Source organism: Typopeltis vanoorti, chromosome 25 (assembly GCF_054136105.1).
Source record: "Typopeltis vanoorti isolate ZY-2024b chromosome 25, IOZ_Tvanoo_1.0, whole genome shotgun sequence".
Lineage (NCBI taxonomy): Eukaryota > Metazoa > Arthropoda > Arachnida > Uropygi > Thelyphonidae > Typopeltis > Typopeltis vanoorti.
The window spans coordinates 57208595-57235867 of NC_143573.1; the positions used below are offsets into that span (position 1 = coordinate 57208595).

A 27273-nucleotide genomic window follows, 5' to 3' on the forward strand; every position below is an offset into this window, starting at 1 on the left:
ACTTGAATGTCTACAACTTAAACTTACACTGATCAAAACAGAGGAGATACTTCAGCATCTCTTCATTGCTACTATTTGAGGTTTGGTCAAAAGCAGGTCTTGTCAAGTCATAAATCAGCAACTGGTGGTACACTTCATTTGCATTTATGGTTAATGACTTAATTCCAAACTAGAATACTAGCCAATCTCTCCACTCATCAGTTCTCCATCCAGGTATAGCAAAGAGGCATCTTTCCTCTCGGTAATTCTGACCAAACTAAAATCTCGTACAAGTTCAATGAATATGGAACATCTCTCTCTGCCTCGGTCACTCTCAACTTCGTCTTTTGCATTACAACAGTGCAAAGTGAGATGACCTCTCCATGATCAGACCATTGTATTCACCCTCACTGTATTCAATATGGAACATCTCTCTCTGCTTCGGTCACTCTCAACTTCGTCTTTTGCATTACAACAGTGCAAAGTGAGATGACCTCTCCATGATCAGACCACTGTATTCACCCTCCGAATACAAATGTTTTCTCTGATCAAGTCATGGAAACTATCCCACTTGGGATAAGAGTCTTCATTTTTATATTAGATTGAAACATTTAAAATATTTCCTAAATATTTAAAATTTTGATCCAATATCCAAGCATTGATTTCCTGCAATCTAACTATCTAGCTTACTGGTTGGTTTTCAAACCAGTGTGCCAATGTAGTGAAAAGGAAAAAAATTCACTACATCAAGACTGGCAGAAGACTAAAACTCCAACTGCATTCTCAGGCCACAATGAAGCTCAAAACTATTGCACAATAAATCTAATCTGACTTGTAAAGACCAAAATGCAAACTTTCCTCTTGTACAAATGGCAGTTATATTGTAGTCCCATGTAAAAAAAGGATACTAGATGCAATTTCTACCCATCTGTGCATCCACCTTGCTGTCAGAGTATTTGTAACTCTGGCCAAACTGAAATCTTGTACAAGTTCAATATTCATTGAACTTGTACAATATTCTTGTGACAACATCACCCATCTGTGCACCATTTTTTTGGTCTTCCAATTGGTCTTTTAGTGCTTGTTTTCCATTTTCCACTTATTCTACCTTTTTTTTTTACATGCCATTAACATGCTTTTAGAATTCCTTTTTTCTGCTTGTTATCCATTCATGCACTGGTTGCAAGTTGCACTTTTTGTATATATAACTTCATTTCTAAAATTATTGAATTCTATTTTCCCCATAATTGTGCTAAGTGCTTACATTTTTATAACAATGTTGACTATTTAATTTTAACTATTTCAGCTCTTGTTTCATATGCAGAAGTAAACTGGTCTTATACTTATTATAAGAGTTACTTGTCTGAGTTACATCAAATGTTTTTATTTTTCCAAATGTTCTATTTAAACATCCAGAAATTTTGTGTACCTTAAGTGACTTGCTCTTTTGTTTCATTTTTCTGTTATTCCTTCCAAAGTTAATCCGAATTACTAAGTATTTAAAATGCATTACTTGTTCTATTATATTTTTGTTTATTTCTAGCTTACATATGATTAGCTGCCTACTGCGTAAATCTGGTAATAAAAGGTAGGATGTGCTGCATATTTTGCACTGTACTTGATGTCGAGATGCCACATTCAGCTGAACTGACAGACTTCCAACACGGGATGGTAGTTGGGTGTCACATCAGTGGTCTTTCTGTTCATTGCTTCCCATCTCAGTATACTGAAATCCACCATTGCTCATGTCCTTCGTAGATGGAAAGTTGACGGCGCTACCATAGCAGGAAAACACCCTTGGAGGAAACCGACACTTACCGACCAAAATTGATGCTGTGTTTCAGAATGTTTACGCATCCCACGCATCATCAGAGACAGACCTTGCAGTCAACCTGGAAAATGCAGCAGGGACATCTGTCATCACTAGAACTGTCTGCAGAGAGTTGCATGCCTTAGGTTACCATGGAAAAGCTGCTGTGAACAAGCCACAAATCACCCCCCCCCCCTCTTCAACACCAACCGACCTTTCGACTGGTCTTTCATCTGCATCCATTTTCCTATCATCTGCAGTACCATTCCTGGACTGCAGATGATTGGAAAAGGATTCTGGGGAGTGATGAATCACACTTCCAAATGATTCACCTCTAATGGCCGTGTTTGAATCAGGAGATTACTCAAGGATGTTTCAGTTGGATGGGGCTGGTCTATTGGTGAACATGCCCTAAACCATGACATCTGATGGCTATTTGGACAACTTCATGCTTCTGACACTGTAGAAGTACTTCGGCACTGATCCTTGCATGTTTCAGAATGACAATGCTTCATGATATACTGCACTGCATATTCAAGACTGATTTCCACAAAACAATGTAAAGTGTTAGACTGGCTGGCCCAGAGTCCAGATCTCAATTCCACTGAACATGTTTGGGGGATAAATTAGAACACCAAATTTGCTCCAGACCATCATCAGCAATGGTGGTAGCTTGCACGAAGAATGGAAGAATATTTCTGTTACAAAGTATCAGAAATTGGTTGAAAGCATGCCCAGAAGGGTAGTTGCTGTCATTCAGGCCAAAGATGGCCCCACTTTGTACTAGAAATGCAATTAAAATACATTTTTTTAACCAGAACTAGATGTCCAAATATTCTTGTCAATATAGTGGATGTAAGTTATATATATATGTATGTTAAAATGAAAGCAACTGTGTTCATTTTATCATACAAGTTTTCTTTAAAAAAGAAAGTCATTAACACATGTATTTTTACACATTCTTTATTAAAGCACCATCTATCATTATAATGCAACATAAACAATTTAAGAAGGTTTGTGGGAGGGAAATGTCCCCATCCCTACTGTTTGCCAATTGTGAAAACTGCTTACCATCTGCAGTAATAATAATAGTCATACAACAAATATCAAATAAACAAAGTGATACATAAAAATGAAAATGTTAAGTAAACCCTAAAGATAATTTCAGTATAACATTCTAATTGTAATTAATATTGCAATTCCAATGTTATCTTAGAGCATATTCAGGAGATAAATTGGACTTTTTAAGTGCTACACCCGAAGCTATGAACTATTTGACCAATATGGATGTAGGAAGTTTTTTTTTTTCTCACTTGGTTAGACTATAAATTATATATTTAGTTTAATCCTTTATCCAAGTGTAATCAAGCAAAGTTTGCACCTGAAGTATCTTCAAGGACTGGGACAACTCGTGGCAAAAGTGGACTAAGTTCTCATCACTTTCATCACTTTCCTTAGTATCCCATAATGCAAAGCACATCTCCTTGTGGACATGTATACTGCTATGCATTATGGGAAGGGTCACTACCCAGACCGGTTTCGACCTTTATTGAGGTCTCTTCAGTGGGAGCCAGACCCAGAGGTGATACCAAGGTTCAAACTCTGAATGCAGAACTCATATTTCCATATGCCAGTTGCCAAAAGGTGTCACACCTTATTATTAAATTACTCTGGATTAGAGAAAGATGTTGGAAGTTTTTTCCCACTTGGTTAGACTATAAATTATATATTTAGTTTAATCCTTTATCCAAGTGTAAGCAAACAAAGTTTGTGCCTGAAGTATCTTCAGGACTTCAAGGAAGTATCCCAGTTTTTTAATTAATTGGTAATTATAAATTACCAATTAATTTTATTGGTTTTTAAAATGACTTAATTTTATATGTTTTATGTGCATGTTTTGTTATTCATGCCATACAAATAAATAATTTTCTTGCAATTTCAAAAGCAAGAAAATTGATACAATTCCAAAATTAAAAAAAGTTAAACCTCTTACCAAATCAGATACTTCGCCTTTCAATGATGAATGAACTCCCATAATGAAAGGTGTAGGAGTGCTAAGAACTTCCACTAGAGCAGCAGGCAACAATGGGATATATACATGGCTAAAGTAAATAAATTTTCATAATTAACTGTTTTGTTTTAAATTATATGCTTTTTTATCTTAATTATAAATTATCAATCACATGACCATAAAACAATTCAACATAACCAATTCTGACATATATACTGGACTCTCAATAACAATTAAGAATGATCTATATTACAGTATGCAGATGAAGTCAAAACTCTGAACAACACAGAACCAAAGAACGTCTCCAATGTATCTGGATAGTCTCAAGGTTTTCCTTGGAATCAATTTTTTCACTGTTGTATAAATAAAATGCATCAATATAAAATACAATATATTTTCAGGAGGTTATTTTAGAAATAAATTACTCCTTCAGAAGTGGTGAGGTTAGCAGTGGTAGTGGTGCTTCATATGGTTGACTTACTTCAGTTATGATTATTTACTTGGTAGGAATATAAGCCACAAGACCTACAGCACATTAATGCCTCAGTTGTTGATGCCAGTTGGCTTGAACAACTGAGGATTGTAATCTTTGGGGAAGGCAGTGTGTGTGTGATGGTGGGGAGGGGAATCTGTTTGAGTCTCAGAGAGGGAGAGATTATTATTAATTGGGATATCAACATATTTAAATAGCACCAAGCATTTTTGGGAGATTTTTAATGCACCACCTCAGATCTGAGAAAGGCATTTTGCAGTTTAGTTAATTTGGGATTTATATAATGTTAGGATTTTGTATGGGTATGATGTACTATCTTGAACAGAGAAGGAAAGTAAGTGATTTGGAAAGAGAGGATGTTATGGATTTAATGTGTTTGTGCCCAAAAAGGCTAGATGCAGAAGTCAGCTCAATTAGAAATAAATGATCATAGGTGGAGACTAGATGTTATCAAAAATGACAGAGAGCGACGAAAGAGTGAAGAAAAAACTTTCTTATGAGAAAGAAGACAAGTTCTGGGAATCTTGAAGTTCTCTAGTTATCCACACTCCACTGGAAAATGGTAAGGAGATCACTGTTTAAGACACTAGTTATGGAAAATTTTGAAACATAAATCACTTGAGCAATGCAAGGTTTAGTGAATTCTGAAGAGCAATTTACCATCATGAATGCTAAAGTGTTATGAGCTTCTTCAAATCTTTCCATGACTTGTTTCCAAAAATGAATAAAAGTTGGCAAAAACATCTTTGTGGAACAGGAATGGTAGAATCTATATTTGTGATTGCTAAATTAGCAAGCCTACAGATAGTGAAGAATTTAGTTGTTGGTATTTTTTCATTGTTTTCATGGAACTAGGATGAAGGAGATAGTATATCAATTTCATGGGTGACTTATCTTCCCAGGTACCCACTCAAGAGTTTATTTATATATATATATATATATATATATATATACATACATATACGAGGGCGATCTAAAAAGTTCGGTGAATGGTCCGATATCTCAACGGCAACATGGGCTAGGTGCACGCACATACACATTACTATCCAGAGACACATCGAGAAGTGCCACCTAGTGTGGAGTACACGTGTCCGTCAGAGTAAACCCACTGCGTGCAGTCAAACGTAGTCAGTGTGAGAGGTAGGATCACAGTGCAATGGAGCAACAAGTGAACATCAAGTTCTGCTACAAATTGGAGAAAATGGCGACGGAGAAACATAAAATGTTGGTGCAAGTGTATGGGATGGAAGCCATGAGCAGACAATGTGTTTACAACTGGTTCAAACGTTTTTGCGATGGGAAGGAAACGACTGAGGATGAGCCACGTTCAGGTCAGCCGTCGACAAGCAGAAACCCAGACATGATCGAGTGAGTGCGAATGCTGGCACGAGGTCGGTGAATGGCTCTATAATTGCTGGTGGAGGAATTGGGCATTAGCAAGGACATGGTGCGCACTATCGTCTGTGAAGATTTGGGTAAGTGGAAGATCTGTTCCTGGTTTGTGCCACACAAGCTGACAGATGAACAGAAAGCAAAACAGATGGAAACCTCTGGAGATTTCATTACCATGTGTGAGCGGGATCCATCCTTTTCTGCAAACCATCGTCACAGGAGATGAGACCTGGTGCTACCAGTTCGATCCGGAATCTAAGCGGCACGACGGAATGGCGTTCACCGTCTTCCCTGTGACTCAAAAAGAGTCGCCTGCAAAAGTCCAAGGTCGAGACAATGTTGATCGCCTTCTTTGACAATGATGGCATCATCTATAAGGAATTCGTTCCTGCGGGTCAAACTGTGAACGCTGCATTCTACGAGGCAGTTTTGAAACGGTTGCCATGACGCATCCGCCGTGTTCAGCCAGAGTTGCACAGGACTGAACAGTGGATGTTGCTGCACGCCTGCACACTGTGCAATCCGTGTGCGCCAATTCTTGGCTCAGCGCGGTGTGCCTGTTCTCAATCATCCACCGTACTCCCCTGATCTGGCACCTGTGGACTTCTTTCTGTTTCCCAGCCTGAAGAGTGTCATGAAAGGTGCACGTTTTGAAGACATGGTGGCAATCCAAGAACGTGTGACAGCAGTTCTGCGATCGATTCCTAAAGAGGCCTATGCTGACGGTTTACAGAAGCTTTATGAATGTTGCCAAAAATGTGTTGTGAAGGAGGCCAATAAAGGTAATTTGTTTTCTGATACCATTCACCGAACTTTTTAGATGCACCTCGAATATACAGGTATCCCTTGCTTAACACGGTTTTGCTTAATGCAGGATTTGATTAACGCGCCAAAATTAATTGCAGCAATCCCTTGATATAAGCGACAAGAGTTTTGATTAACGTGCCTTTAACCCTGCGGAGCTCGCAGCTGATCTGATAGATACATGCAAAATGTTTAATATAAATATTCTTACACAATTCAGTGTATAGCTTGGAGGTCATGAGTAGCTGTGGATTCTTATGTTACGAGTGATATTCCACACTGTTTTTTGCTGTCAGTTTGGTTTAACACATGTTATGTAAAGGTTTGATATTTGACAGTAAATTTGACAGTAAATACCGCAACCTCTAATGTCAGTATAGTATGGTTTAGTTGTTGTTTTTATATTCTTTGTTCAATAATTTCTAGATTGTAACTGAAAATAAATAAACCATCATGTATTACTGAAATAGAGAGCCAAAGGCTTATTTATCATACATGTCCTCATTTTTTAGGAGATGCGCTTTACATTATGGAAAATACTAAGGAAAGTGATCTGGAGCTTACTCCACCTTTACTATGATTTGCCCATAAGGTTGCTTATGCTTGCATCTGCCAAAACTTTGAGTTTCTATATATTCGGCACGAAACTCTTGTAGTTTCTATATTTGGATATGAAATAATGTTGGATTCAATATCCACTTAATTTGTACCATCATGTATTATATTTGCAGTGTTTTTTCTTTATGTTTTATTGCTTGTTTGCCGAGGTCTGTGGAGAGTTATTTTGCTTGTTATCGTAGAATTTATGCTGATAAGAAAAAAACTGAAACTGTTCAAACCACTCTTGATAACTTCTTTTGATAAAAAAATTGCAGTAAATAATGTAGGTACAAGTATTTATTAAACATTTACTTTGCATTCATTTTTTATCTTTCCTAAAAGAGTACCATATAAAATGAATTAATAATACAGTAATCAACCATGGACGAATTGTTATTTTTAGCACTGATTATTATCGATTTAATTTAAATCGCCATTTTGAATCGAAACATAATGAATGCAAGGACAAACCTGTCGAATTTTTTCAAAATAAACTAAAAAATTTAAAAGAATCTCAAAAAGTGATGTCGATTGTGTCAGGAGGTGAAAACATGAAGGCTTTAGAAGCTTCATATCGTGTGTCACTATTAATAGCAAAAAGTGGTGCAGTGGAAACAATTGGTGAAACATTGGTCAAGCCTGCAGCAAAAATAATAATGGAAATTATGATCAGAGATAATGCAAAATGATCTTTTGATTGGATTTGCCTTTCAAATAATACCGTTCATCGAAGAATCGCTGAAATGGCTGAAAATATAAAACAAACATTGTTATCCGATATACGTAAGAGTCGTTATTATGCGTTGCAGGTAGATGAATCCACCAACATTACAAATTTTGCAAATCTTCTAGTGTTTGTTACGTACGAAAAAATCAAAAAATTCATGACAACCTTTTATATTGCCAACCCTTGCCAGAACATACAACAGGAGAAGAAATATTCAACAGTATAAATACCTTTATGCATCAAAACAAGCTTGATTGGGAAGTTGTGTTGGAATAAGCACAGATGGAGCGAAATCCATGGTCAGATCTAAAAAAGGGCTTGTTTCAAGGATTCAAGCTGTTGCACCAAATGCAAAGTCGACACACTGCTGCATACACAGGGAGGCTTTGGCTACACATATGATGTCTACAGACCTAAGAAAAGTTCTTGATGAAGCTGTAAAAATCATAAATTATATTAAAGGCCGTCCTCTAAACGCCAGACTTTTCTCTCAACTTTGCAAAGAAATGGGAAGAAACTATACACAACGTCTTTTCCATACCGTTGTTCGTTGGCTTTCTCGTGGAAAAGTCCTTACTCATTTATTTGAACTTCGGAATGATCTACAAGTTTTCTTGATGAAAAGTTTGGATTGAAAAAGCATTTACATAATTGGAAATGGCTCAGTCAATTAGCATACCTGGCAGATATATTTACTGTATTAAATAGTCTTAATTTATCTTTACAAGGTAAGGAAATTTCTATATTTTATGTCCAAGATAAAGTGAATGCCAAGTTGGCAAAAATGAAGTTAAAGGCAAAAGCGGGTTGGTAATGGAGAATTTGACGCGTTTCCATCGCTTCATGAATTGCTCGCAAGTTCAAATGAACAAATTGATGATGATGTGAAAATTACTATCATGCAGGATTTAAAAAGCTTAGAAATGAATCTAGAAAAGTATTTCCCTGAATTAGACATTAATATTGAATGGATAAGATACCCTTTCAATAAAAACAAATTTATGCCAAAGGGTCTATCATCAATAGAAGAACAACAACTTTTAGAACTAGCTTCTGATGGTTTCCTAAAAAATAAATACAGCGAGAATACGTTATCATCATTTTGGCTACAAATACAGAATGAATTTCCTGAATTAACAGATAAAGCTCTAAGGTTCATTTTTCTATTTCCAAGTTCATATCTGTGCGAAGTTGGATTTTCGGCCCTTGTAGATATTAAGACGAAGAAGAGGAATTGCATGATAGATGTCGAACTGCATCTGAGATTGAAATTAACAACTATAGAGCCAAATTTTGCTGAAATTTTACTCCTCTCATTGATGATAAATTATTTCAAGTAAGTAAAACTTTATAGTATCTATATAAAGTTTGTTCTATTAAAAATATATCATTTTTTGTTTACATGAGAAAAATAAAATAGATATTTAATTTTTTAATATTTTAAATTAATTTATTAATTTTAATTAAATTATTTGTTTATTTTTAATTAATTAATTAGGGGCTACTTGGTAATGATGAAAATTTAAGAAGGGGGCTGCGGATATCTGAAGTTTGAGAAACACTGCACTATGGCATTAAACACTTGTCCAATTGTTCCTCTCCCATTCTGTTTTTGGGATCCAATGCTTTAAATCTGCTTGTATATTCTTTAATGCTAATACTATCAAGTTCTATACAAAATATTTTCAATTTTAATGCGATTATGTCCCTGACATCATCTGTCTACTTTGATTATTTTTATCAGGTTTCTCTCTATCTATGGCCCCCAGTAGTCTTTAAATAACTTTTCCATAGGTCCTCAGTGTCTAACCTAAGATTTATAAGTTAAAATTTGGATGCAAATCTTGTTTATTCTAGTTTTGTGTGTTGGCTAATTTCTCTCTTATGTCAATCAAATTTATTCAATTACTCTACCCCATCCCAGCTTTGTTCATTCTATTATTTATTTCTAAATTTAATTTGCCATATTCACTATAACTGCAACCTGTGGTTGGCCGAGTAGTTAGGATATCTGTGCTTCAAATCACAGGGTGAGTATTCAGATCCTGCCTTGGGCAGGGTTGTCAGAGTGGTTAGGTTTGTAATTGTGGTTTATAGTTGTTTATAATATAATAGAATCAATTAGATTTGACTTTCTTTTTGATTTAGGAGTGGTGGTAGACAGAGAGGATATATTGCTAAAGTAGCCTATAAGATTACCTGGCTATTGAAAAACACATTAGCGAGTAGAGATAAAGAAGTTCTTATTCCTTTTAAGGCAGATGTGGGTGTATAGCCACATATGGATTACTGTGCTCAAGTCTGGTCCCCTGGATTTCTTGGGGATGAGAAAAATGGTGGAGAAGATTCAGAGGCGAGTGAACAATTAACAACTTCTGCAATCTGCGCACCTTCAATAGGAGAAAAAGAGGAGATATGACAGAAACATTTAAGTTGCGTAAAGAGTTTTATAGGATAGATGCAGGGGAAATGTTTCAGCACTTGGCTAGAGGGTCCAGAACAAGGGATCCATGGAAGTTGAATAAAGGTATGGTTAGTAGGGGTATGAGGACTAGATTTTTGCTTGGAGAGTTGTGAATGGGGGTTTCCAGAGTCAGCTGTGAGTGCTTTGTCTGTTAATGGGTTCAAGGAGAGGTATGATAGATTATGTAGATAGATTGGACTCCCCACAACGAGTCTTCAGACTCCATGGAGTTACCCGTATAATGATAACAATATAGCAATCCCTCGATTAATGCGCCCCGATTAGTGCGTCATTTTTTTCTATACCCAAATTCGATAAGTGCGCCTATATACATCTTCAAAATAAATATTACAGATTCTGAATTTTCGATCTATACATTTTTATGGCTACTGTTAAAAAAATCACTCACCAGGACGAAATACTTTAGTTACCGATTTAAAACTTTTATATAGTTATTTTTTTAATAGCATGCTACACTATTTCCATCTACACTATGTTCCAAATTTACCGCCAAAAATTTTGCTGATCATAACTCGTGCCTACATTGCAATTGTTTTCCTTACTTTTTTATTTTAAAGTATTTTCCCAATCTTTCATCACGAGTAAAAGAATAAGTGAGCAGAAAAGTGGAAGTGTGAAAAAGATTCGAAAAGTAATCTTGTTGAGAGAAAAATTTGAAATAATAAAGAAAAATTAACAAGGCGATTCCAGAGCAAAGATAGAACAAGAACACAAAAATGAGTAATCAACTATAAGAGGAATTTTAAGCAAACTACTTAATACAAAAAGATAAAGGTAAGGCTGTTTCAAGTTCATCATGCATGCACTCGAAATGAAAGTATCATGATTATTGAATTAGAGAGATTTCTTTCTAAATGTATCGAAGATTGTAACCGAAATCACATTCTGCTAAGCACTGACCTTATTAAATCAAAAGCATTAAGTTGTTTGCAACCTTGAAAGAAAGGGCTATCAATGATGGAAAAGAAGAATTCCATGCTAGTGCTGGGTGGCTTGAGGTTTTTTCAAAAAGAGAAATAGCCTACATAAGTTTATTAACAGGCGAAGCTGCAAGTGCATATAAGGAGGTGCCCGCAAATTATCCAGAGATTTTTGAAGAAAATTGTGGAAGAAAGGGGGGGGCTATTGTGTCCAACAAATATTTAATGGCGATGAAACCAGCCTTTTTTTTGGAAGCGAATGCCTTCCAAGACTTTTCTGGCCAAATCAGAAAAATTTCAGCCTGGTTAGAAAGTCGCAAAGTTGAATGAAAAATTACTGCTAGCAATATGCGAGCCGTTTGGAAGTACATTCTTCCACAGTGTGCAAAAGATTTTGAGTGATTCCGACCTGCTAATTTTAGATGTACAGTGAGAAGATCCTGAAGAATATAAAGAAAATTTAATTACTGACAAGTGCAAAGAGATTTCAAAGAAACAATTTGAAAACATTTTTCATACAATCGAAATGTTTAAGCAGCAATGCTTAGAGGCTGACCCTAATGAAGAGAGAAGCAGTAAAATTTGCAGAAGTAGTAGAAGAGGCAATAGGACCATACTGTCAGTTGTATGAAAAAAATAAAAAAGGAATGCATGCCAAACTACGTTAGCTCAATTCTTTGTTAAGAAGCAGAATAATAAATTTATATTCTGAATATGTTTTATTGTCTTTCAGCTTCATGGTTTTCCTTTAACTAGGCCCTGAGATGTACCCTAATTCTTTTATAAAAAAAATTAAGGGTCAAAAAAAGAAATTTGAGGAATGAATTACACTTTTCCCCATAGGTTACCATATTCGATTAGTGCGTTTTTGATTAATGCACCTGTTTTAAAGAACGCATTAGGCCCATTAATTGAGGGATTACTGTAATAACTTTTCTCTAAACAGCTGAAGTATTTTACTTGTTCCACAGCTCCTCAATGGGAATACAGTTGATGTTTTTCGTACCTCTTCCAATTTTCATAGTTGTCTTTTTATTGTGATTTTCATAACAAATTTGATACAGTAGTTATTTATTACAGTAGTTGAGTTAAATGTAACTTTTCTCCATAATGTGATGATAAATAATGAAGATATCTAACCTTACCTCACATTCAAAAGACTTTTTTTTTTGATGATATAAATATTTTAATAACATTTCATAATTTTTAAAATATCATTTTTGTAACATATCTTTTAACAAAAAAGAGAATTATTTAAAGGTCAAAACTGGATGACTGAAGAGAAAGAGACCTCTACATATTCTATAAGGACTTTAAAAAAATAGAAATGGGCTGCCAAGTTTAAACGTGGCTGTACCAGCCTTAAAGATGATCCACGTGAAGCATGTCCAAAAAGTGTAACAACACCAGAAATCATTGATCAAGTGCACGATATGTTATTGAATGACCGGTGAGTCAAAGTGTGTAAAATTGCTGAAACTATAGGCATTTCAAAAGAATGTGTAGGATATATTTTGCATGAAGAATTGCAACAAGATGGGTGCCACACTTGCTCACAGCAGATCAAAAATGCACTCTCAAAAAATCTCTGAACAGTGCTTGTGGCGTTTTAACAATAATAAAACTGATTTTGTGCATTGATTTATTACTATGGATGAGACTTGGATTCACCATCACATACCAGAATCCAAATAGCAGTCAAAACAGCGGACAGAAGCTGTTGTTCAGCACCAAAGAAGACAAAGTCAGTTCCATCAGCAGGAAAGGTCATGGCAGCTGTGTTTTGGGATGCTAAAGGCATTTTGTTTATTAATTATCTTGAAAAGGATAAAACAGTAACCTGGAAATATTATTCCGATCTTTTAACCAGACTAGACGAGAAAATTCATGAGAAAAGACCCTGTTTGCAGAAGAAAACAAATCATCTTTCATCAGGACAATGCACCTGCCCAGAAAGGTGTTTTGGTAATGGGAAAATTAAGGGATCTGCACTATGAATTGTTGGAACATCCACCCTATTCCCCAGATTTTGCTCCCTCTGACTTCTATCTCTTCCCAAAACTAAAACTCTTCCTCGTTGGTCAGCGTTTTTCTTCAAATCGAGGTCATTGCAGTTGTACAGGGGTATTTTGCAGATCTTACTGAGAACCACTACAGGGATGGGATAATGGTGCTGGAGCATCGCTAGAATAAATGTATTAGTTTTAAGGGAGATTATGGTGATTAATAAAAATAATTTTGAAATTATAAATTCGTTTTTTCATTGTTAGACCGAAAACTTCTCAGACCACCCTCGTAAAATAGGAAGGATAAAAAGGAGCATCTCACTTTCAAATGAAAATTCATACAAAAGTTGTTTTTAAGCGGAAAAAAAAAAAAAAAAATATATATATATATAAAAAGGTTTAATGACTATTACCGAGAGAAAAGATGACAAGATATATTTAACAAGATACTACTAGTTTACTAGTTTCGTTACATGAACATCCTCAGGTATCATAATCAAAGTAGTATATAAAAAAATTACAGACACTTAAAATTGTACTAACAGAACAAGTATAAAAAACAGTAGTGTGTTTGAAAAAAATGCAAGTATGAGTTCCAAACAAACGAATACTACGCGCTGTCGCGAGTGCGCCAGTACTGAACAGAAGCAACGTGTGCGTCAGAGAGATTGTAACTCAGGCTGTTGTTGATATGAGAGGAATCTAGAGAAACTTCCCTAGATTCAACAATCTTTCTTTCGAGTTCATCGTAGCACACATGGATGTTAGCAGTTTGAGTCCAGTTTACAATGTGCTGGCAGCCTTCGTCTGAGTTAGCTGAAAAGAGAACGTGGCTAAAGAGAGCGCTAGCTCTAGTCCTGTTATAGGAGATATCTCTATGGTGTTCATCCAAACGTAGAAGGATGGATTTAGCAGTCTGTCCATAGTATGGCTTTCCGCAATCACACAAAATCTTGTATACTCCTGGAAACTGAGTAGGAAGATGTTTCTGTTTATGTTTGCAAAGTAATGAACGAAGTTTTGGAAGCGTAGTGAAGCACGTTTTGAAGTTGAATTTCTTGAGAATCTTTGCCAGTTTTGGTGAAAGAGAGCTGATGTAAGGCAAGGAGATGAAGGCTCTTGGGGAAGAGGGATCTTCAGAAGTAGTTGAGTGCCTGGGGGAAAGAAATTTGTCAATTTTCTTTGGAGAGAAACCATTGTTAATAAACGTTTTTTTAAGAAAACGGAGTTCATTTTCAATTTCTGTTTCTTCTGTAAGTAATGATTTGGTTCGGTGGGCTAAAGTGGAAATAATACCACATTTTTGTGGGGGATAATGATGGGAGGAAGCATGAAGGTATCTGTCAGTATGAGTAGGCTTTCTAAAAATTGAGATTTTAATGATCTCAGCACATCTGGTAAGTTTGAGGTCTAAAAAGGGAAGGCAGTCATCTGATTCCAGTTCGAGGGGGAAAGAGATTTTTTCATGGCACTTGTTTAGGTGGTCTAAAAATAAATAGAGGTTATTGACACCGTCTTCCCAGATGAGGAAAATATCATCAATATAGCGGTACCAGACTCTTGGTTTAAAGTGAAAGGAGTTAATAGCTTTTCCTTCAAATTCGTTGAGAAATATATCCGCAAGAATCGGAGAGAGTGGGCTGCCCATAGCCAGACCTGAGTTTTATAAGTAGATCTTGTTATCATATTTGAAGTATCCTGACTTTATGCAATGGGAGAGAAGAGCAAAGAGTTTTTTGATAATTTGTTCTTGAGAAGATCGAGGACTTCTTGAGCAGGAACATTTGTAAAGAGAGAAACAATATTAAAACTGGCCATTAAATCTGTTTTTTTAAGTTTGATGTCCTTGATTTTAGAAACAAAATCTGCAGAGTTTTTAATATGTGAAGAAGAAATTCCAGAAAGATTTCTTAGAAAACTCGCTAGAAATTTGGAGAGATTATAAGTGGGAGAGTTCTTGTGTAGAGGCTTAAGTGCTGTGAGGACATTATGTTGGAGGTTTAATGGACTTTTTACAGCACTCACAAAGAATTAAAATAGAATTTAATACTTCCTATATTTCATCCTAGTCACTAGGACATCTACGGGGATTACAAAGACAATTAATGTAACATGCACACAAAAACTTACAATACTAAGCCAACCACGTGGGTGACAATAAAGTCCTATCTAGGTGGAGCGCCCTCTAAGGGCAGTTGTAGGTGGCCTGGAATGTAAGGTGGGACCTCTGGCGATGACTGTTTCCCAAATCTTCGGAAGCTTAATGCAACCGTATTTGTTAAGATTTGGTTGGTTTTTGAGAGCTGCTGCTGCTTCTAAGAAAAGTCTCTCTTTCTTGAATTTGCTGTGGTGGAGCATGGTGGTTTTTTTCCATGATACTCTGTGGGTGGTGTCCAAAACATGGTCAGCCAAGCCTGAATGGCCATAGTTGTGTTTAACGATGTACGACTTGTGTTCCTCTAGGCGGATGGATGCTGATCTGCCTGTCTGTCCAAAGTACGCAAGCTTACAGGAACAGGGTACTTTGTAAACTCCAGGCAGAGAGAGAGGAGGGAGCTGATCTTTCGTAGAACGGATAAGGGTAGCCAGTTTGCGGTAGGGCTTATATGCTGTGTGTAGGTTATACTTTTTTAGTATCTTAGCTATTTTTTCCGAAGTGCCACGGATGTAGGGTATGGTGATGGCATTTTTAAATTCTTGTTGATGAGAGGGACGGGGAATGGGGGAGGAATTGATTATTTTTTTGATACTGTGTTCGCTGTAGCCATTGGAGAGGAAAGTTCTGTGTATGTGGTTAAGCTCAGTAGTGAGGGCGGTTCCACTGGAACAAAGATTGTGGGCTCTCTTGGTAAGGGTTTTAATGATGCCATATTGTTGTGAGGGGTGGTGGTGGGAGAGTTTGTGAATGTATCTGCCTGTGTGTGTGGGTTTTCTGTATACAGTGAAGGCAAGTGTATCATTAGGCAGGCGCGTGACTAAGGTGTCTAGGAAGGGTAAACAATTGTTCTTTTCCTTTTCCATAGTAAACTGGATTCTTGGATGTAGGCTATTGAGATGACCAAGGAAGGAATCTAACGTGTCTGGGCCATGTGGCCAAATAGAGAACACATCATCTACATATCTTAGCCAGATAGAAGGTTTGAGTGGGGCTGAGTCTATGGCTCGTTTTTCGAAATCTTCCATATAGAAATTGGCAAGGGGGGGGTGAGAGGGGGAGCCCATGGCGGTTCCCTCTATCTGCTTGTAGATTTTGTTATTCCAAGCGAAATACCCAGAGTTGATGGAAAAGGAAAAGAGATCTAAGATGTCAGGGGGGAAAACGTTTTCTAAGAGAGATAAAGTGTCAGTTAAGGGAATATTAGTAAACAAGGAGGAGATATCAAAGCTTACTAATATGCCTGTATTATTCAAGGTCGGCCGCTTACCGTCGGAAGTAGCCAACAACATCAGACTCGACGTAGCCAACATCCTCGTTCACTCGTCGCCTCCAAAAAGTAACCTATCTTATTCCCAACGCATGGCTCTCCAGAAACTAAGCAAAGAAAAAAGTATCGTCATCACCAGAGCGGATAAAGGTAATGCCACAGTTGTATTTAATACCAGCGAATACAATCGTAAAATGAACATTATCCTCCGCGATCGCGCTACCTACATCCCGCTAGAACACGACCCCACAAAAACGCAAATTAAGAAATTAAAAATCTTACTTAAAAAAGTAACCTCCTGGCCCCCCGACGTCACGAAAAAACTTAAACCTTTCAGCTCCCGTCCCCCCCGAATATACGGTCTACCAAAAATCCACAAACCTAATTCCCCACTCAGGCCTATAGTAGATGCCACCAATGCACCTTGTTACAGACTGTCTAAACAGCTGGCCAACTCTCTGTCCCCCCTCACCGGAAATTCAGCTTCCTATATAAAAAACTCTACCCACTTTAAAGCCCTCAAAGAAAATTTAACCTTGAATAATACAGACATATTAGTAAGCTTTGATATCTCCTCCTTGTTTACTAATATTCCCTTAACTGACACTTTATCTCTCTTAGAAAACGTTTTCCCCCCTGACATCTTAGATCTCTTTTCCTTTTCCATCAACTCTGGGTATTTCGCTTGGAATAACAAAATCTACAAGCAGATAGAGGGAACCGCCATGGGCTCCCCCCTCTCACCCCCCCTTGCCAATTTCTATATGGAAGATTTCGAAAAACGAGTCATAGACTCAGCCCCACTCAAACCTTCTATCTGGCTAAGATATGTAGATGATGTGTTCTCTATTTGGCCACATGGCCCAGACACGTTAGATTCCTTCCTTGGTCATCTCAATAGCCTACATCCAAGAATCCAGTCTACTATGGAAAAGGAAAAGAACAATTGTTTACCCTTTCTAGACACCTTAGTCACGCGCCTGCCTAATGATACACTTGCCTTCACTGTATACAGAAAACCCACACACACAGGCAGATACATTCACAAACTCTCCCACCACCACCCCTCACAACAATATGGCATCATTAAAACCCTTACCAAGAGAGCCCACAATCTTTGTTCCAGTGGAACCGCCCTCACTACTGAGCTTAACCACATACACAGAACTTTCCTCTCCAATGGCTACAGCGAACACAGTATCAAAAAAATAATCAATTCCTCCCCCATTCCCCGTCCCTCTCATCAACAAGAATTTAAAAATGCCATCACCATACCCTACATCCGTGGCACTTCGGAAAAAATAGCTAAGATACTAAAAAAGTATAACCTACACACAGCATATAAGCCCTACCGCAAACTGGCTACCCTTATCCGTTCTACGAAAGATCAGCTCCCTCCTCTCTCTCTGCCTGGAGTTTACAAAGTACCCTGTTCCTGTAAGCTTGCGTACTTTGGACAGACAGGCAGATCAGCATCCATCCGCCTAGAGGAACACAAGTCGTAAATCGTTAAACACAACTATGGCCATTCAGGCTTGGCTGACCATGTTTTGGACACCACCCACAGAGTATCATGGAAAAAAACCACCATGCTCCACCACAGCAAATTCAAGAAAGAGAGACTTTTCTTAGAAGCAGCAGCAGCTCTCAAAAACCAACCAAATCTTAACAAATACGGTTGCATTAAGCTTCCGAAGATTTGGGAAACAGTCATCGCCAGAGGTCCCACCTTACATTCCAGGCCACCTACAACTGCCCTTAGAGGGCGCTCCACCTAGATAGGACTTTATTGTCACCCACGTGGTTGGCTTAGTATTGTAAGTTTTTGTGTGCATGTTACATTAATTGTCTTTGTAATCCCCGTAGATGTCCTAGTGACTAGGATGAAATATAGGAAGTATTAAATTCTATTTTAATTCTTTGTGAGTGCTGTAAAAAGTCCATTAAACCTCCAACATAAAGTGGGAGAGTGTATGCCCTCAACTATAGGTCTGAGTGGGCAGTTATTTTCATGATATTTTCCTCATCTGGGAAGACGGTGTCAATAACCTCTATTTATTTTTAGACCACCTAAACAAGTGCCATGAAAAAATCTCTTTCACCCTCGAACTGGAATCAGATGACTGCCTTCCCTTTTTAGACCTCAAACTTACCAGATGTGCTGAGAGCATTAAAATCTCAATTTTTAGAAAGCCTACTCATACTGACAGATACCTTCATGCTTCCTCCCATCATTATCCCCCACAAAAATGTGGTATTATTTCCACTTTAGCCCACCGAGCCAAATCATTACTTACAGAAGAAACAGAAATTGAAAATGAACTCCGTTTTCTTAAAAAAACGTTTATTAACAATGGTTTCTCTCCAAAGAAAATTGACAAATTTCTTTCCCCCAGGCACTCAACTACTTCTGAAGATCCCTCTTCCCCAAGAGCCTTCATCTCCTTGCCTTACATCAGCTCTCTTTCACCAAAACTGGCAAAGATTCTCAAGAAATTCAACTTCAAAACGTGCTTCACTACGCTTCCAAAACTTCGTTCATTACTTTGCAAACATAAACAGAAACATCTTCCTACTCAGTTTCCAGGAGTATACAAGATTTTGTGTGATTGCGGAAAGCCATACTATGGACAGACTGCTAAATCCATCCTTCTACGTTTGGATGAACACCGTAGAGATATCTCCTATAACAGGACTAGAGCTAGCGCTCTCTCTAGCCACGTTCTCTTTTCAGCTAACTCAGACGAAGGCTGCCAGCACATTGTAAACTGGACTCAAACTGCTAACATCCATGTGTGCTACGACGAACTCGAAAGAAAGATTGTTGAATCTAGGGAAATTTCTCTAGATTCCTCTCATATCAACAACAGCCTGAGTTACAATCTCTCTGACGCACATGTTGCTTCTGTTCAATACTGGCGCACTCGCGACAGCGCGTAGTATTCGTTTGTTTGGAACTCATACTTGCATTTTTTTCAAACACGCTACTGTTTTTTATACTTGTTCTGTTAGTACAATTTTAAGTGTCTGTAATTTTTTTATATACTTCTTTGATTATGATACCTGAGGATGTTCATGTAACGAAACTAGTAAACTAGTAGTATCTTGTTAAATATATCTTGTCATCTTTTCTCTCGGTAATAGTCATTAAACCTTTTTATAATATTCCAACCGAGTAAAAATGAATTTTGAAAAAAAAAAAAAATATATATATATATATATACAGGGTGTTCGGGATAAATTTGACATATTTATAATTAATTATATTTTTCCGTAAGTTACATGTATTAACACACACTTCTCTTCATTTAAAAGTTTGGACCCTTCTTCATTCATATACAAGATGTCAGAAAGGATGGATAGCTGGAACCCACCTGAATCATGGAAGAGAATAACTTGTATCATGATGATTCTTGCCCGCCATCAAAATAAGGATATTACGACTGCTGCCCAATGCTCCCTGAATACAGTAAAAACAATCAGGCATGAACTAGAGACTTGCAATGGTGACTACGAGGATGTAGCAAGAAGAAAGATCCCTAGCAGACGATCTGATTGCGTTCGTACAGCAGAATTCCTCGCAAATCTGCAGGAACAGGTGTTGAAGAACCCTGGCATTGGAATTCGGGCTTTGTTCGTGGAGTTGCTAACTGTAGTCAAGCCCTGGATAACAAGGGTAGCCAATGGTAGGCCGTATGTATGGCAGCAGGATTCGGCCCCTTGCCACACCTCTGGGAAAAGTCAAAAATGGTTGTCTGAAAATTTCTACGACTTCACCAGTCCAAATGTTTGGCCTCCAAACTCCCCAGACCTTAACCCCATGGATTATTTTGTATGGGGCGCAGTTGAAAAAGACACCAATCGCACTTCCAGTAATACAAAAGCCCAGTTAATGGATAAAATTAAAACAGTTTTTGCGGCCCTTCCCAGGGAGACTGTAGCATCAGCTTGTTCGAGGTTCCGAAGCAGAATTGAAGCTGTGATCGATGCTAATGGTGGTTATTTTGAGTAAATCTTGTTGATAGTATTGTAATTAACTCTGCCTGTAATGTTTTTTTGTCAATTCATTAAATTTAATAGATACAAAGAAGATTTTCTTTTTCCTTACGAAACTGTCAAATTTATCCCGAACACCCTGTATATACAGTAAAACCCCGAAGTTACGCGGTAGGTGGGACCAACAAAAAGCGCGTAATTCGAAGTCACGTAACTCGGGGTATAATTTTGCATGTAATTTATATATACAAACATACAATTGGGACCAAAGGTTTACAAAAACAGCTATTTTTTTAAGAAATATAATCATAATTGTAGTTTTTCGTACATAAAAAAAAGAAAGTTATTTCGATGTCGATGGTTTCATAAAATCTAATAGATTCGTCTGACGGCATAATGTCTTTTTCTTGTCATGCAAAATTTCTTCATAGCAAGCTAATGATTTTTTTATTCCTTGACTTGTAGCTACAATTCGTTCTTTGTTAGAATCTATGTCCTCCAAAAGCTGTAAACCTTTCTTTTATGATTGTTCTTACTGTGAATTCCTGTAGATCGAACTTCTTTGCTAGCTCACAAATTTTCATTCCGCCTTCAAAATCCTTAATAATGTTGAGTTTTGTTTCCAAAGTCAATGTTTTTCTTTTCTTGCTAGCTGTAGAAGAATCGGACTTGCTTCTTTTGGACGACATTATTATTTTTTATGTGATAAAATTTTTATCAAGAACATAACATTAAACAATCGCAAGGTTTGTAGACTATAAAAATCGTCTATGAATGGAGACTGTGCAAAACACATCAGTGCTTGTTCACAGCATGTGCGACACTGGCAAATGCGGCCGGTGCCTGAAAGATACGACTAGTGGTGAGGCGTGAAGCGGGAAGAGAATACGTACATATAAGAAACCGCGTAACTCCGGATTCGCGTCAGGGTATGACTGTATATATATTATATATATTTATATATAATATATTAAATATAATAATGGAACACTTTATTAAGAATATTTACACATAAATATGACAGCAGCAAAATATTCTGTAAATCTATTGAAAGGCTGAGAATTGAAGGAAAAAATATTGTAAAAAAGAATCAAAGATGATAAAGCTGTCATGAAAAGTGAAGATACAGATATTCTGGATGTCTGGGGTAATAAGTTGAAAGCTCATTAAATGAGATAAGCAGTGATAGAGAAAGCCTATTCAGAAAGTCAAATTCTAGATGACTACAATAGAGCTTTCATAGTAGCCATCTATAAAAAGGGAAATTAAATTTATAGAGGAATTTGCCTAGCATTTCAAGTATACTTCAGTAGAGGCTAAGAAAAATTGTGGAAGAAAAACGTCAAGAACTAGCTGGTTCAGGATAAAGTAGATGGACATGATATTTACTTGACCTTTCAACAATGACTTCCTGATGAAATGGAGTAATAGAGGATACCAGCTGAAGTTCAGTGATAAATAACAGATTGGATGTCTGTAAGTGGTGGAGCACATCACTGCTGTTGGTATTAAGCTCTTGGATGTTGGTAAAACCTGTATGGAATTATTATTATATATTTTTTTTTAATAAAAACTTTAAACATGTGTATCACCATTGCTATTTGGATTATATCATGAACCATGACTATGAAGTGAATTTTAATTGTGTTGGTAAATACATACATGTGTTTCATGGTAGGTTTACATGTTATATGAAAGATCCAAGCATATAAAACATAATCTTAATGTCTAGTAACACATTTATGCATGAACACATATTTCAATCTTAGGTTCTACTAAAAGAATATACCTATATTTAAAGGGGTACATAATGGCAGTGATGGCATGGCAGGCATCCGTGAGACGGCAGTAGCTTCTGGAATGGAAGAGAACTTTATGTTCTGTCATGGCTGCACAGAATAATGTTACAACATTGTGTATCCCTATAAAATATGTAAATAAGTTATTACTTTATACAGTTTCAAATTAATAACCACTATATTTTGTACGTCAGCAAAAAAAAAAAAAAGTATAAAGCCAAAAACGAAAGGCATAAACCTCTTTAATTCTTTAAAAATATCCATAAAAATTTTGCATCATCTAAATATGATATCTCTATCATATTTCCACAGCACAATAATGAAATGTGAGAGAATATAATCGAAACAATCAGTGATTTAAAATTTTTGGTTTTATGAGTCATTTTTATTTATTTTTATTATTATTCAGGCCTCCATGGATTCAAAAGACTCATTGTGGGAGGTCCTTTCTAGGAAACACAAAGTCCATCAAGATTTCATCATGGGAGGTCCCTCCTAGTGGAGGGCTCAATGTTCAGATAATAGGAAAAGCAACAGGAATGATAACTTTTTGTATTTTTCTGATTTTAATAAAAAGTTTAATGTTCAGATAATAGATAAAAGCAAATAACCGATATCAGAAGAATTCATTCTCAATATTAGGTTGGAGTTTGAATGGTCAAATGCTGCGAGGTCAAATGCCATGTAATTCAAGGTAAATACGGAATACATTTTAAACATCTCTAAATTTCTTGAATTGAACAGAATTCATTCATCAAGTAACTTTACTTAATAAAATATGATTCCTTACACATTAAATCTGTAATATATCACAGCCAGATAATCTACTTAAAGAAGGTAGAAGTGGGAATATAGATTATAAAAGGGTAATGGCATGAATGTAATGATAAATAATACATACAGTAAAAGTATACTTGTGGAATGATTATTATTATCAACATCAGATGCCCATGGAATCAGAAGACTCATTCATCGTGGAGGTACACATTCCCATACAAGATGATCATTGAACTGACTATAACTCATTCACAGTTTCTATACTCACTGCACTTACAAGAAATGTATTCCATTCGCCAACCATTTTCCTGCTCCTCATTCTCATGCGCATACCCTCCTTATATAGTTTCTGGGAATGGATTCTTATTCTACTCTTCTCACAATCTACCCTATGAAAAATTTCCTCCACATTAATCTGGTAATAATCCCCCTCACTAACTATAAATAATCATGCAAGCACCACCACCAGTCTAATCATTGGCCAAAGATTAGCACTTAGCATTAAGTTTCATCTTTTATTTTACTACAAAACCATATCTCATCATCATGTAATATTTGATCTCAATGCTTAATCTCAATGATTAACATGCCTTATTATTATTAACTTCTTATCAATAATTTTCCCGAAATCTGTTATTTGTCAGGACTTCAATATCATAAGATCTTATATTTTCATCTTCTAATGTACTTCTAACTGCCTATATACCCCTAGATCTTGCTCCATCTGGGGGTTTATTCCCACCATCTTAGCATCAAACAGGTTCTGCTAATCTTGCCTTTCCCACACTACCTTGATTCAAGACTTGAGTCTTGAATCAACAGTTTTATTTCTAATCCAGTTAAAATTGGTTTGAACACTGTCTTGTATACAGCTACTTTACTGTTGTTGTTTTTTCTCTCTTATTCCATATACTAATTTCTTTCTTATTTCCTATAAATTTATTTACCTGGCTTCCCATTATTCCAACTTTATTGTTATCTATTTCCAAATTTAATTTGTCATCTTTGCCAAAAATTGTACCTTAGCAGAAGTAACCTGTTCTATAATTTCTCCATTGAGAATGCAGCTGATGTTTGTCATGTTCCAAATTATTTTCAATAGTGCTTGTCTTCTTATTGCTGATTTTCATAAGAAACTTGTTATGCCAGTTATTCCATTTAGTTAGAGACCTGAAGACTTTAGTGGATTTATTTATGAGCATAACATCATCTGCATAAAGTGAACAGACGTGATTCATATAGACAATAAATAACAACGGAATAGCATGTATGCCTTGTGCTTGATTTTACATCAAACTATTTTCCAGTACATCCTTTAATTCAATTTAATTTAAATAATAGCATTTTGAACAGATTTTCTCTTGCCACCTTGTCATATACATTTTCCAGATCTACAAAACTTTTAGATCCTTGTTACATTCCCTCAATTTCTCAACTATTCGACTTAAAGTGAAAATCTAATCCTGACAACCTCTATTTGGTGCAAACCCAATTCGCATTTCTCTTTCTTTTCCATTGTTTTTTCTTCCTGTAGTATGCTTGCATAAATCTTAGGACACTAATACTTAGTAGGAAAATTCCTATATTTTCACATTGTTTTATTTCCCTTTTTATGGATGGGTACTATCCTAGAAGTATTAAAGCATCTGGAATTCGAACTCCTAACTAGGTTTTCTGAATTACTTAGAGCAGCCACTGCAAAACTTTTATACCTCCAAATTTGAGTGTTTCTGGTTGGATATCATCTACCCCAGCTGCTCTTTCCACATTTCAGGTTTCTGATTGCATTCTTTTCTATTAAGTATTAATATGTACTTCTGCAAGAGCAATGTTTTGTTACTGCTCGTTTCATTTAGCCTTTCAAAGTAATTACTGCAGACATCCTGAATATCTTCAGTTTTTATGTCACTTTTTAATCTGAATCTTTTTACAGTAATCTCTCCTCCATTTCTAAGATCTTTCAATAAGAATGTTTTGACACTTTCATTTTGATTTCATTTTGACAAAAACTTCCTATCACTTTTTTCATGACAGAGACAATGATTTCATTGTCTCTTCAGCAGCATACTATGTGAAATGTAATTTAGCTTGTCTCTCTGTGTGTGTGTACTCCAGATGATGACCTTGATATGAAGGTCAAAATGTCAGGAAATTAAAAGAATTATTTATACCATAGTTGTAGAGTCCATAATTTGTGTAAAATGTTTACTTCAGATCTTGCCAGTCTCTGAAGTTTGGTTATTGTTTTCAAACTCTAATTTCTTTCTTGAATGGTACTGGTTCATTTGAATCTACAGTTTACCTGCTCAAAGCTTTTTTTTTTTTTTTTTAACTTACAAGATACTTTCTTTTTTAACATGTTAGCCTGTTTAATTTCACTTAAAACTATATGATGATTATTTTCTATTTCAAATCCTATGCATACTTTTGTGTTCTGAACCACATGATATCACTTGAATAATAACATAGTCAATAAGGTTTCTGTTATTTCTTATGTGTTCTACCCTTATGAACTTGAGCACGTCCCCATGGTTGGAACATGGTTTTTAAATAACTAGTCCATATCCTGAACAGAAATCTAGCAGGTACTTACTGTTTTTATTAACTTTGCCCTTTTCCCACATTTTCCAAAACCAGTTCAATTTTTCTAGTATTCATTTCCTACTCTGATGTTCTGCTCTCCAACTAAAACCAGTTTTTTCTTTTTCTTCACGTCATCAGCACTCTTTAATGAGTGCAAAATGTTCATGTCTTTCTCCTCAGTAAATCCTCAATGGGATCACAGGCACAAATAAATGCTATCGAATACTCTTTGCTTTCCATCATCGCTATTTCCTGAATATACCATCATATAATTACCATTTAATGGTATCTCAAATGTTTAAATCTTCTTAGTATCAGTCGACATGACTGGTTAATGCCAATAATGTTGACATGATACTTCTCTAATTCTTTTGTGAGTTCCACTTCTTTTCCAGTGATGCCTCTTCACACTGTTGGTGCCTATCTTCAGTTCTACTGAGGGTGAGTTTGTTCCAGCATCTGACTTTTTTACTCTTTTCCCTCATTACTTGATGAAAATAGCAGAGCCTTGTTTAACCAGGCAATGCCCTAGCTAGCATAGCAGAGAGCTAATAACAGGGGAAACCACACAAAGGCAATGACTGAACATTTCACTTCTCTGAATTCCTTACTGGCTATATAGGGATCTCCAGCCCAATATCTTCCAACTTATGTAATAGCCTTGATGCTGAATCCAATCAAAAGCTTTAGAGCAAAGTCCAAAAGTATCAGGATATATTCATTTCCCTTGTCTGACTCAACAACCACATTTTTAGAAAATGTTAACAAGCTACTCAAACATGATTTTCCTTTCTTTTTTTTTTTAATGTTTGGCCCATATACGAGAGGTTGGCTGGTCAACCTATCGTACTTTAGTACCGTATATGGGTAGTGGAATGGGAAAGGAGGAACTTGTTAACATTTGATTTGAAAGCCTGTATATTGTATTCCTTGGGAAATACCTCAGGAGGAAGACTGTTCCACAGTACAGCAGTAGCAAGGATGAAGGAGAAGGAAAAGAAACTTGTTCTGTGGGTTTCATGGTGTACTGTGAAGGGATGTTGGGAGGTGGCTGTACATGTTCCAATGAGTTTAGTACAGAGTGGGGGAATTATTGATGTTGTTTCAGATGAGCATTTTCCATGAAAATATTTGTAGAATATACAAATTGCAGAGACTAAACATCTATGTGAAAGTGGGGGAAGTGAGTGGGTAAGAGAAGGATCATTTATCAGTCTAATTGTTCTCCTCTGTATTTAGTCATGCATTTTGAGGGAGCTTTTAGGAGCCCCACTCCAAATGTGAGAACAGTATTCAATAGCTGGGTGGATTTGCGATTTGTATAAGATTAACAGCTGTTTTGAAGTGAAGTAACGTCTTGAGCGAAAGAGGAAGCCTAGTTTTTTTGGAAGCTAGGATGCAATGGTTGTGATGTGTTTATGCCAGGAGAGGCCTGATGTCATGGTAATTCTGAGAAGAGAAATTTC

The 27273-nt window shown here is 36.4% G+C and overlaps 1 protein-coding gene across 1 annotated transcript in view; it reads right to left on the reverse strand.

Moving 5' to 3' along the window:
• Positions 1-27273, reverse strand: part of Sbf (SET domain binding factor) — a 631948-nt gene that overhangs the window by 567534 nt on the left and 37141 nt on the right. Inside the window, 2 exon segments of the mRNA XM_090414822.1 lie at positions 3783-3891; positions 22438-22570. Of these exon segments, the coding sequence (XP_090270948.1) occupies positions 3783-3891; positions 22438-22570 (242 nt within the window).